This window comes from Lonchura striata, chromosome 3 (genome assembly GCF_046129695.1).
Source record: "Lonchura striata isolate bLonStr1 chromosome 3, bLonStr1.mat, whole genome shotgun sequence".
Classification (NCBI taxonomy): Eukaryota; Metazoa; Chordata; class Aves; order Passeriformes; family Estrildidae; genus Lonchura; species Lonchura striata.
In genome coordinates this window covers 104,142,034-104,155,698 of record NC_134605.1, presented here as the reverse complement: position 1 = coordinate 104,155,698, position 13,665 = coordinate 104,142,034, and the positions used below count along the sequence as shown (strand labels likewise).

General features: G+C 43.9%; 1 protein-coding gene across 1 annotated transcript in view; it reads left to right on the top strand.

The window, feature by feature from the left end:
- Positions 1 to 4,651: 4,651 nt before the first annotated feature.
- The window catches only part of LOC110467986 (uncharacterized), a 30,645-nt gene continuing 21,631 nt past the window's right edge, over positions 4,652 to 13,665 (top strand). The window contains exons 1-2 of the mRNA XM_077781771.1: positions 4,652 to 4,741; positions 4,814 to 4,933. Of these exons, the coding sequence (XP_077637897.1) occupies positions 4,652 to 4,741; positions 4,814 to 4,933 (210 nt within the window). The remainder of the gene's footprint in view (positions 4,742 to 4,813; positions 4,934 to 13,665) is intronic.

The following is a 13,665-nucleotide window of genomic DNA, read 5'->3' as shown; positions in this document are numbered from 1 at the left end:
TGTTCTGCTAAACAAGCTCCTTTGTCCCACAGTGTGGCTGACAAATCTGCTAGTGAAACAATTTTGCTATTCAGGAACTTCAGTTCTGCCTCCAACTTTTTCTCTGTCGCCTTTGAACTGCCACTGCTGCATTGATGCCTGCTCTGGCTCTGCCTGCCATGCATGTCATTGCTATAGCCCATTAAAAGCAGTTGCAGCCCTGCTTACCACTGGCTTCCTCCTTCCTTTGAAGCCGCTTTCTTTGACTGGTCTTAATTAATGCATAAGCTGGGAAAGTGCCTTCTTTCCTCCTTTCAAGATGTTTTTTGTTTCTTTGTTTTAGTTTCATGTCTTTGGCTGAATAGATGTTTCCAGTATGTTCTTTATGAAAATGAAAGGGAAATTGAAGCTTACACAACTTTTTTATTGGTGAAAGAAACCCAGGCCGTGGTCTTTTTTGACTGTGTTACCATTGCGTGCTTTTTTTTGACTCCATTTCTTCTCTCTATTCAGGAAAGCCAAGTAACATGATTAAAGTCTTCTTCCAACTCAAAGACTTTGACAGCAAACAAAGATGGATCACTTACCAACTGAATGAATCATGTACAGGAAACCAAGGCAAGTGTTAAACATATTTACTAGGGGAATCAGTTAAGAATGGTATGCTGAAGATCTGCAATTAATTAACAGCAGTTCCCTGTACTGAAACAAGAGATTGAAAAGCTATTAGATAATTAGTGAAATTCTATAAAGCTGCATTCCTCAAAGCAGCCACAGATGCCTAAAGGAAATGTCGGACTGCTAGGCCAGATACCAACCTGTCAAGGAATGAATCATCTTACTTAATGTCAAATACCTGGCCACGTGGGCAGCTGTGCAAAAGAGCTGAATAGTCTGAACAGATGGAGCACTCCTCTCTCATTACTGGTCATTGTCACGCTGCTGCCAGGCGTGCAGCCACCACCTTCCTCAGTTTCCTCATCGACAGGCTAAGCAAGCTCAGTACTTCATCAGCTTTAGGCATGTCCATGGAAAGTCTCTGCTGCACCAGGGCTTCAGACAGGAGGAAAAATGGGAGACGGGAGATGTTTGCAAATTACACAAATATGTGATTAATACTTGTCCTGAACATCAGCAGATGGACATCAGGACTTGGTGCAAATGTCCCTTCAAGCCTGTAAACAAGAAGGTTGTGAGATAATCTCAGCTTGTAAATGAGCTTCATTACAGCAGAGCAGGAGGGTCCCAGCCCACAGCAGGGCCGCAGCAGCAGCCTTGCTGGGGGACACATCCTCACTCAGCATTTCATTGCCCACGAATGCCTGAAGCAGAGACCTATGCTTTGATCTCAGCCACGTCCAAACATCCTTCTGCCCACATCTGCTCTGTGCTCCCCCGAAACCTCTCCCAGCTGTGGGCTCAGAAACACAGGGATTGCTCCATGTCACTTAAATAGGTGCAAACCCCCACAGTTACCCCAAATCCCTGAGGCTCAGAGAGTGGAAAGCAAAGCCTTGTGATCCTACATGAAGGTCTGTTCTGAACAGCCTGGTCAGCACCAAGGGCTCCTTCAAGGGAAGGCACAGCTCATGCTCTGCCGTGATGCAGGGATTTCTGAGCAGCTGCTTACAAACAAAACTCACCTGCCTTCTTCCAGATGCAGCTTGCTGAACTCCTTAAGGTTAGGGAGTTTGATTAAAGAGGTCTCCTCACTGGCCCTCAGAAGGTGGTTTTGATGGGGCCTCAAAAGAGGGGTTGCTGGGGCAGGTTAAAAGCTTCCTATCTGTATCTCTGACTTGTTTGACATCACTAATGTTTCTATCATGTCTTGATTAAACATGAGTAGTGTCAGGGTAGGGCATTTCTCTTGAGTTTTCTGGGAGAATCCTTAAGTCTACTGTTAATACATCAGGTCAGAACCTTATAATTTCTGTGAAATGTTATTAAAATAATTTAATTTCTTCATTTTTTAGTAAATTTCATTTTTAATGAGTCAATAGAAAATTGAAATAAACTTAATGCCTTAATTTCAGCTAGAAAACTCTGCTTTGTCTTTACCAAGAAAACCGCCCAAACCAAGGTTTTTGCCTTTTTTTTCAGTTGCTGTATGATTTTGTCAAAATCAAACAGCTTTCATTAAATATTTAAACATTAATAAAGCTTGATTTTTCTTCAGAAAACTTCTCAAAGCCTACCTTCATAATTTCAGCACCCTGAATGACAAACTCAGCACAGAAGCAGACAGGTTTGACCAGGACCCATCAGGCATTAGAGTCTGCACTATTTTGTCAGTGGAAATCCACCACATTTTGATCTATGACAGATAGGTGGATCCAGCTCCTAGTTATTGGACTTTCTGTCCAGGTATGAAGGGAGAACAATTCCCCATCTGACATTTGCAATTATCTCATGTCACACATAAATGGAAAAATATCTCCTCACGTTTGCAATAAAATTTCAGTTTTCCATATAACATGACATGATAATAACTTGTGCTATTTTCATAGAGCAATAGTGTAAGAGATATGCTGCCAATGAGCCAGTAATAATACTAGGGAAAAAAAAAGGTCTAATGTGATTATGCTTATCTTTTTAAATAAATGCCATTAGAGGCCAGCCACAGTAATTGCCTCCATTGAAGAAAAAAAAAAAAAAAAAAAGAAATAGAAAGGAATGGTGCAAAGCAGTAATCTCATACTCAATTAAGCAATGCTGACTCCTGAAATGTCTTTCAGCTTATGTTTCCCCAGGAAAAGAAAAACAAACTAATTTAGATGAGCTGAAAGTAGTGAATTTATGTATGAGCTGAGATACAGATTGTATGCACTTTAACAGCTCAGACCTGGAGAGATGTATCTTCATTTTACAAACAGAGAAATAAAAAAGGGTAAAAAATAAAAATCAAGATAAGGAGAAAAATAAAATACAAGTATCTAAACTAAGCACATTACTGCAATTTTTAACTATGGAGGAAGTCCCCCTCTCTCTGACATTTGCACATGACTACTCAGTTATCAGCTCAGGGCTCCAGATGCGTGCAAGATAGACATATTCTCACAAGACATCAGTATCAGGCCTAGGAACAGAAACAGGAACAGAAATTCCTGAGGTTTTAAACCACAAGATTATTCAGTGCTGAATTTTAGAAGATAGGCAGTATGAGATACAGACAGAAAATGGTAACTTTGTGTGATCCATGTTTAAGCAGAAGTTTCCTATCAAATAATATTTGAAGCACCACCATACCCCCACAGCACCCTCCTGTATATTAAGCATTTCTCCCAAAACCTTCTTCTCCTCATAAGGCCATTCAGCATATCATTTTATTCACAATTCTCCTGTATTTCATCTGGAAATTTCTAGAGTGTTATAAACACCCTACTGTGCTTTCAAAACCTAGACTTGTTTAGGATTAATTGTAATTCAGCCCAGAACATGGGAATAATAAATCTTTAATCCCTGAAGATCTGATAATCCAATGGAAGCAATGGAAGGATGGAAGGATGGAATGAGTCTTCCCCACTGGTGTCTTTTCAGTGGGTTTAGTTTGAGCTCCAGCACTTGGATCCACACTCAAGAGAGAGCACTCCCTGCTGGGTGTGAAATAAACAATGACAGATAAAAGTCATTCCCTTACCAGCCTTTTCCTGTGCTGGATTTACTACAAACGTGACTTTTAATGCTGTTTTATTTAAATAAGCGTTTGGTTTTGTTTTTGTTTGTTTGGTTTTTTGTTGTTGTTATGGCCCCTGGTAAGTCCCACGGTGTTTGTGCCAGGTGCAAGACACAACCATGCTGAGAGAACAAGGAGCTCACTCCTTTCTTTCACTGCTATTCAACGTTTATTAATTGCTCAGAGGTTGTCCCCCTAGATTGAGCAAGGCAAAAACTCAGCTTTCCACTTAAAAAGAAACTCGGTGACTTTGAAAAAAGACATTCTAAGAGCATCATCTGTGCTTGTTCATCAGGTGGCTGAAGACATTTTCCATCCTGCACGGCGAAGAGGTCTGTGGTTCGAGGCGCTCTGCTCCGCGCTCTGCTGGCGGCGGTAAAATGCTGTTTCTCGGAGGATGAGCCCGAGATGAGAGCGCAGCCCGCGCTGCGTTACATGGCAGCGCTTGTCATCATCACAGCCATGGTGCTCGATAACGACGTGCTTGTAGCGCTGCCTGACAACAGAAGTACATCCCTAAACACTGTTCTGTCTAGACTGGGGAATTCTGCAGAAAAGCATCACTTGTGAGCATCCCTGCATATCCCAATCCTCAGCGAACATCTGCTCTCGAAACAACGCTTCTGCTTCGAATCGCAACGCCTTCACCTTTCATCGCGTACCACTCATCCTTCCATAGGGGAGACCCAATCCGTGCATTAACCCCTTCCTCCCCTCGCACCAGCGATCGGCCGCGCCCGGGGTCCCACTCCCGCCCCCCCCGCTCGGCGCACCCGCCCTTCGCCACGAAGCTCCCGTAAGCACCGACGTGTCCGCGCCCCCCGGGCCCCCCCGCATCCCCGCCCCGGCCGGCCGGTCCCCCGCCCGCGCCGCTCCGCAGCCGCACCGGAGCCGCTCGGGGCGGCGGCGGCGAGCGCGGCTCCGGCACCAACTTTGGGAGCGGAGCGAGCGGAGCGTCCCCGGCGGGGGCGGGCGGCCAGGCTGGGGCCGGCGGCGCGGATGGCGCTGGGCGCGGGGGAGCTGCCGGGGCGGCTGCTGGCGCTGCTCTGGCCGGCGCTGGTGCTGGCGGCCGCCGCGGCCGCGCTGCTCGTCCTGCGGGGGCTGCGGGACCGAGGGGCCGCGCCGGGACCCCCCCGGCCCCGCGCCGCCGGGGAGGCGCAGGAGGAGGAGGAGGAAGAGGAGGAGGAGGAGGAGGAGGGGGATGGCCCCGCGGGGGCCGGCGGCCGGCCGGCCGGGGCGCTGCCGGCGCGGCAGCCGGAGGAACAAAGGCGCACGGCGCAGGTAAGGGTAGTGGGGGGTCGCGCCTCGCCCGCTCCCCGGGACGGGGCGAGCATCCTTCCCTCTTTGCTCCCCGGCATCTTTTCGGGGTAGAGAACACTCCTGCACCCTCTGCGTGCGGCCCCCACCGGGCTGCTGCCATCCCATCTCACTTGTCTCATCCCATATCATCCCGTGCCGCCCAGGACGCACCGTCCCGAACCTCTCGATGTGATTTAGGGGTTAGGGGTTTCAGCATTCCCGTTAACCCTGTGGTGCCAACAAGGTTGACAGGGAAAGGCAGCAGGTCGCCCGAGCACCTGGCTGGGGGCTGCTGACACTGGCCTTTCATCCGCCGTTCTGGCTGACAGCGTAACTCCAAATGAGATGGATCCCCTTTGCAGGGAATTAAGAAAACTCCAGTTAATGTCCATCATATTAAGAAGCAATATACAAGATTAGTATCCATACTACGGTGTTAATCAATGTGCTAATTATGTGTATTTACTCCAAATCAAAGCTCTGTTAGTGTTAGTGTATGAATACTGTGAGCTGATGACCATGGCCACCCTGTTGAATATATGCTGTGAGTTTGATTTGATGCACAGTGTTGAAGTTTCTGTATGACATTGTCATGACGGTTGCTTTGACGCACTATAAGCTGTCTGTAGCAGAAAATCTCAGTGTAAATTACAGAAAACAATTTCACTGAGGCAGTGCAATATGGAAAGCTCTCAGAATAACTTACCAAACATAAGTATGTACTTAAAATTAGTACACTGAGCTTTTTTAAACATTTTAATCTGTTACTATTGTCTCCTAGGTCTCATTTCTGAGCAAGACAAACAAAATGAATTTGCAGGATTTTTTTTTTAAGTGTGCTATAAAATAAGTGGGTTTGTTCCTCAGGAACAGAAATGTGTCAGGCTTTCTATTATTAGTTTTCAAGGGTTTATTATTTTGTCATGGATGCTTTAGCTTTTAGTTGTATTATAGTTATCTTTTAAAAAATGATTCAATTCTAGATAATTTTTTCTTTCATCAGTCAGAGAAGAATCTTGACCTGGCAGCACAAGTACCCCTGAATTAGTAAAGAACAATTAAATCCAAAAACAATCTGAACAGAGCTGCCAGTGTCAAGGGGTAAAGAAGGATTTCAGTAACAATTTTATCATACCTTTATAATCATCAATACTAGATGACTTGAGTTGTCTGCAGAACAAATGGAAATTTTCCAGAGCTGCCAATACTGGAGGCTGTGTGGGACAGAAAGGGGAGAAACCCACTTTATTGTTTAATCTGTTACTATTATCTCCTAGGTCTCATTTTTGAGAAAGACAAACAAAATGAATTTGCAGGGGTTTTTTTAAATGTTTGCTATAAAATAAGTGGTTTTGTTCTTCATGAACAGAAATGTGTCAGAGACATTCCAGGTGCTGTGATGGTGGCAGGGTTATTAGTTCAAGCTTATGGCATTGATTTGAATAGATATCTTCTAGTCAGAGATGCTGCATCTCACAGGCCTAAGTAACAGAAACCAAAGAACAGGAATGATAACCTGAAGGGATAAATTTGTTTACAGTCATGTGCAGTTTCTGCCATTAATCTCATCTTTTCCAATGCTGAGCAATTCCTACTCTTTAGGAACTGGGCTCTAGCAGTTGCATTTACACAGTAGCATCATCTTCTGTATGAGACGCCCTGATTATCATGCAGGGTGTGGAAAACATAGTCCTGAGGAGGTGGAGAACGACAAGAGAATGATCAAGAAAAATAACTTAAAAGATCCTAAAGATAGATAACCCAGAGAAAATTTCTTGCATGCTGAAATGAAAAACGAAGGCTTGTTCTCCCATGACAATACCATGCCCTTTCCTTTCTGTTTGTCTCTTTTGTTTTCTTTTCCCCATCATACCTTCTCCACTGCTCCTTGTCATTTCCCATCAGGTTCTCTCTGTCTTTGGAACATCATATCCTTGAGGCAAAAACTGTATCTCCTTATTTAAGTGTAAAATGCTGCCCTGCTTTGGCACTTAGCTGATGGGAGGATGCCAGAACAGCCAAACACCTTTGATATGCTGAAATTTGCATATGAAAATCTCCACCAAAGCAGCAGCAGAGGTGCCATTAATAACAAAGTCTCCCATTCATACACATGGCCAATGTGATAAGATGGGGTGTGCAGGTATTGCAGGATGGGAGGATGGGACCCCCTCTCTGCTGCCTGCTGAGATATGAAAAAGACAAGACACAAACTGCCTCCAGTGCTCAGGTGTGTTGATACATCCCAGCAGCCAAACATCTGCATATCCTGGAGTGGTGGATAAGTCAAGATCTTAATTAAAAGAACCTAGGTGGTTAATTATTTTTTCAGTTTGGGAATGCATGTTTACCAGTGATTCCCAGTTGCTGCCCCAGGGGTGGGCTGTCTGGTTGCCTTCCCATGAAATCTGCTCTTACTTGGCTGCAGGATGATGTAGGACTGATCTTCCCTTTGTGTGTCCCTACTCCCCATTGCAATAGGCAGACAGACACTCTCCAGGAGCCATGGTCCCTGTTAGACCCAGCCAGATTGGCTTCAACAGCCCATGTGAGATCAGTCTGTTGAACAGACTTTCATTGAATCATGGAATGGTTTGGGTTGGAAGGGGACCTTTAAGATCATCAGGTTCCAACTCCCTTGCTGTGGGCAGGAACACCTTTCACTAGACCAGGTTGCTCAGAGCTCCATCCAGTCTGTCCTTGAATACCTCCAGGGATGGGGCACCCACTGCTTCCCTGGGCAACCTGTTCCAGTGCCTCACCGTCCTCACGGCAAAGAACTTCTTCCTAATATCTAATCTAAACCTCCTCTCTTTCAATTTGAACTCATTCCCTCATTCCCCCTTGTCCTCTTACTACATGCTCTTATAAATAGTTATGCCCTATCTTCCCTTGAAGTTCCCTTCAGGTAGGGGAAGGCCTCAGTTGGATCTCTGGTCTAGGAATGGTAATCCCCAATTTAGTGCACCCACCAAGATTCCCCAAAACCACACGCTCCTCCCTTCTGCTCCGAAGCTTTTCCCCTCCCACCTGCAGTGGGATGGACTTGAGACTTGGAGGCACAAAAGGTAAAGATCTTAAACTGAGATAAGATCATTTTACTGGAAACAGCAACGAGATAAAAAACAAAAACAACAACAACAAAACCACAAACAAAACACAAAAAAACCCCAACAAAACAAAACAAAAACCAAAAAAAACCACCAAAAAACCAGGAAAAGGAATAATACGAATGACACAGGGTACAAGAAAATAAATTATTTACACAGAAAACCCCTTGACAGTAGACAATACCAGACGGGAAGGACTCCCTTCTCCCCAAAAGAGTCCCTTCCCTTGGCACCCCAGCTAATGACAGTAAGGTGGGATAGAAAAAGCTCCGGGTCCTGGCCCTCAGAGTTTCCGCAAAAAAATTAACCCTGTCCTGCCCAGAACGAGGGCAGTCACGCTGAGGTCTTCTCTTTTGCAGGCTGAACAACCCAAATTCTCTCAAGACTTTCCTCATAGCAGAGGCTCCATCCCTCTGATCAGCTAGGTGGCCTTCTCTGGACTCACTCCAACAGCTCCATGTCCTTCCTGTGCTGGGACCCCAGGGCTGGATGCTGCACTGGAGGTGGGGTCTCAGCAGGGCAGAGCAGAGCCCTGGGGCAGAATCCCCCCTCCTCTGGTGCTTTGGGTGCAGCCAGGACACACTTGGCTTTCTGGGCTGTGAGAACACGTGGCTGTGTCATGTCCAGCCTCTCACCCACCACTGTGGTCCAATGGTTTCATGGCCTCCACACAACCATGCAAGCACACTTTGAATGTGATCTCATTATGCATAGAACAAAACAAGTTACATTCTGGCTGTTGTCACATAGCCACACACACACCAAAAAAAAAGTCTGGAAATTATGCTGAGAGTGTTTAGCCTTTTTCAGGATTGCCTTTTCCCTAATTTTGGGAAATTGCTAATGGGACTTGCTGGAAGCCAACTGATCTGAATGGCAGTTTTTGATTTGGGATGTTTGTGTTTATTCAAAGTTTTTGAGCTGTTCTGCAAATTGGTCAGTTGTAAAGAAGAACATTTTTTACAAATGCAGTGACATCATCTTCCTTAAAAAACTTCTAAAAATATGTGCTATCTGATACATTCCAAAAGAAAGCTTTATGCTTTTCTGAAGTTTTTTTATAAACTGGAGATACTTTTTGCTTCTTGCAGGATTGCTTAACAGTACCAGAACTACATATCCATCCCTTCAGCTTCAGAATTTCACAAATAGATGGGTTTTTTTTACCTTTTCAGGTTACACAGTATTTTTCATGCCAATGAAACACAGTTGCACAATTATTGTTATACAGCTATCTTGGATGAGAATTGATTTTTAAAGTATCCTGGAAGGTGTTGGAGTTTGGTAATTGCCTCCTTAAAATGGAGCTGTTATCCCTTGTTGAGATGGTGCTCTAATTAATCAGAATAGAAGATGCCAGGAAACTGATTTCTTCCCTCCTCACAACAGTAGTTTTAATCTACTCATGCTACAGAAACTCTTTCCCCAGATATGTTTTTTTCCCCTGATGATGAGAGCAGCTAAACCAAAGCAGATACATGTCAGGTATGATTGTGTTTATGGCTGCTGTGTGGCTTCTGATGTGTCCAGGGAAGGCTGGCCAGCTGGAAGACATGTAATGCAGGCAGCGTTATCTTAAGGATGTTTCCCTAAATTTTCTTGTGCAACTGTTTTTGGATATGAATGGCTACATATGCAGTTCTGGCTCCCACTCCTTGTTATCAACCTGTGTTTGTGCTCAAGGGGTCCCCATGGGCAACTACATCCCTGGGAATATGTGCAGATTAATGGATTTTCTGTGCTGATGGCCCAGATCCTTTTCCACAAGGTTATTGGAATATCCATTTGATGGGAGAACTGCCCCTTTCTTTTCTACATTAGGTGCTGTAAGGGAAAGGGAAAATTTTGCATATTCTTAGTGTGTAGTTCTATATATTTCTGTCTGTTCATTGCATGTGTTTCCTATGTAATTTTCTTTTCCAACAGTCTTCTTTCCTACTGGGAACACATTTGTCTGAAGTGATTTTGACAGGGAAAACTTTGCATTGCCACATATCGATAACAGCTATTAACAACAAGATTATTAGTACTTACAGTATTGATCAAAAACCAGGATTCTGCTCTCTTTTCCCTCCCCTTTGCAGATATGCCTCTGTAGTGTTGTGAGCAGCCATGTCCCAGAGAAGTTCCTTTATGTCCTTCTGCCATGCATGGGGAGCCACTCAGTTTCCCTTGCTAACAAACCCAACTTTTTTTTGGCTTTCCATTGTCACCTGAGCAGTTGTCATTATGTTATCCTTTCTCTAGCTGTTAGAACTGAATGAGTGATTTCCTTTGAAGCTGGTACTCTCCTGTTTCTCTGATGGCCTCTGCCTCTGCGTAAACCCCATCCTTTCTCCTCTGACAAATGCAGGCTTGTCTTTTCCCATTCACCTGGTTCCCATTGGTTTAGGGAATAGGTCTCCCTGAGCAAAGTCCATCGTCAGGACAAGACCATGTGGCAAAAAGCCAGACTGGCCAGGATGTCTGCTTCCATTTATGGACCAGAGTTAATGAAAGCCAGCACTGCTTTGTTTCCCAACACGTTTGTCTCGCCGATTGCTGGCTGGCTGTGGATGCAGAAACGGGAGCCCTGTCTGGCTGCAGCAGCAGCAGCAGCAGCACTTGGGTTTGCTCTCCCCATGGTCCAGCCCCTGCTTCTGTGCACAGGAGACAGGAACCCACCTGCAGAGAGCCAACAGTGAACTGCAAGTGGTGCTGCAAATAATCTGACTCAGAGCATGCAGTGGAGGGAGCAAAGACTGGATCTTCCAGAGGATGCTGAGAGGGATGAAGAAAGACTTCCTGCTCACTTTTCAGCTTGTTAAAGATCTACTGAGAAAGCTGAAAAGTGCAGTCATACCTTGTTCAGTTGTAACAGAGCATGTTTAAAGGAGATTATTTATTTCCCTGCTAAGAAAGTCCTTTTCTTTTTGTTCTTTTCTCCCACTCCCTTCCTTAATAATTTAATTTAGTGCATATGGGTGTTACTTTCATCATACCAGTATTGCCCTTTAGCCTAAGTCCACGATATTTTTCTTGTGTTGTAACATAAAGTGAAAAAAAACCTCCAGGTTTTGGTTTGTTTTTTGTTTGTTTGTTGTTTTTTTTTTTTTTCCCACTGGAATTGAGCACTAAGAAACAATTTAATTGAAGTGTTTCTTAAATCTGGAAATGGTTTTGTGTTCACAGACCCCCTGCCAGAATGGGGTAGTTTTGCTTCCTTTCATTTTCAGTGTCCAACCCACTTAATTTGAGTTTTCTGAAAGTGGTAGCTGAGAACAATTTTCTGAATCTTTATTCATGTTCTTAAATGAATTTCCTGATTTCCAATGTGTGAAGCATATAATAGCTCCCTTTGGGTTTCATAGGCTGAGCTTATTTTGTCCTAGTATCCCTCTACTGGGCAAACCTTTCAGTGCCTTCCTAAGGAAGGCAATTTTAAGCACCTTTCCCAAGAGGGACAAAGGGCAGTTAGTGAACCTGAAGCTGATATTCTCATGATATTTAATTACTCCTCTAACCAGTTGGTGGCACTGAGATGTGAAAGCAGGCAGCCTGATCTGATAGACACAAAGGTGTTGGGTTTTTTAAAAATGACTAGTCTAACAAAACTGAAATTCATAAAGGTAAGTCTCTAGGCATACAGCTTTATGCTTTGAATACAAGGTTTATATACTAAACCCAGCATTTTTGGGCACTTGGAGATGTATCACTTTGACTCCTTTCTTTGTGACTTTATGTAGAACTATATTAACAGCATAAAATAAATTAAAAACTAGCTCAAGAGAATCAGAAATTGCTAGTTTCAGAACAATCATCAGAAATATAACTTTAGGTTGCATAAAAAAAATGAAAAAAAGGCAGGGGGTGGGGGGGAAATCCTGTTCCACTGGGTCATGAACCAAATGACCATGAACTAAAAACAATCTTTCTATTGTTCCACAGAATGTGAGTAGAAATTAATATGCTAAGTCTGATTCCACTAGAAGTCCTGATTCTGTTTCTCTGCATATATTTGATGTATTTGGAATTGCACTTAATATAGTCATTTAATGTGGTGGATTTAGATGTGTTTTCCCTGTACAAAACTACATTTTTCATTAAGAAAAAAATTCCCCTGAAAATATTAATTTCTCTGTAATGATTCCATTAGGTTAAATAAAATACAATAATGAAAATTCCTTTTTCCTTTTCATAGTGGCCAAATGGCAGGATAAAGAGGCATGACTAATCCCCTACCCTAAGGGCTTCAAAAGGGAAGAATAGGGTAGGGTGGGGTTCCTCAGCCACACGGCCAGCTTACTGCCTGAAAAAGGGTTGGATAAGGGCAGGATTTAATACAAAAGGTCAGGCTAACATAATACGTTTCCACTGAAAGGAAATAAAACTCAGTAAAAATTCTTGGTGATGAAAGAAAGGGAGTTCTTGGTATTATTGAAGGATGGCAGAGAAGCAGGTCTTTCAGGTTCAAAAGAAGAGCATCACCACAGTGGTGGGACATTTGCTGAGAATCAGTCAGTGGTCAGGTTTGGTATTTTTTTGCCCTCAGCTGCTCTTTAGGAAGGATGCAACAAGGTTCAGGAGTCCCAAGTGGGCACTTAGGGCTGAATAGCCAGTCAGTCATCATGAAGACCCCTGGGATATAATAAATGACTATTTAACCTCCTAGTCAGTGATGGAGAGAGAGGGGGATGTTTGTCTAGCAGGTGAAATATCATTTCAGTAGTGAACGTTGTGCTTGTCTGGTAAAAGTACGCAGCAGTCAGGTTGGCAAAGCACTAAAACAAAGTGCTGCAAATTTCCAGCTCCTTGCTTAATGTCATTTATATGGAGAGAAAGTCCAGGAACGTGATCCTGCCCCAGATGAGACGAGTCTGTCAGAGCCAATATATTTTGCATCTCCCCTAATCCTGTATTGCACTGAGCGTTTTCCTTCTGGAGTTCTTGCCTGTGTGAGAGCCCTGTTCAGCCTCGGGCTGTGCTCGCTTGTGCCAGCCTGGGGGAGGAAGGCAGCTTCATGCCCTTAATCCTGACATGTCCCTCTCTGCCTGCAGTCCCTCATGCTTACAGAAGCATCTTGGTATAAAGAGAGGCTAACAGGAGGTGGGATGTCTTTTATCCTCTTATCTGTGTGTTTCTGAAAGACGGCAAAAAAGCATCCTCCTCTTTGCCTCCTAAGCTGGTGTTGCTATTTCTGTGCCCATGGTGGCAGTCTTGCTCAAACTGCCTTCACTTGGGAGGTCCATTTGCAAAGCCTTTAGAAAACAGTGAAGGTTTCATTATGAAAACTGGGAAATCACTAGGGTCTGATGACATCAGGAAGGAATATTCCACTTACATGTTGTTTGGCTTCCCCCAGTCATCTCTTCTTGCATTCATCCAATAAAATTCCATTTTCCTGAAGTTCACTGTAATAAAATTTAAAGTCATTCCCCCAAGATTCTATATTGCATAGGAATTGTTGTCCACTGAGACAAGATCTATCTGTATTCTCACACATTTAAATGGACAGAAACATATACTGGGAAAGAAAGAATCATATAAACTCAAGATTTTCCATATCTACATGGTTCAAATTTTCACCAAAGTGTCCCTGGTTTTGTATTTTATATCCCACATTTT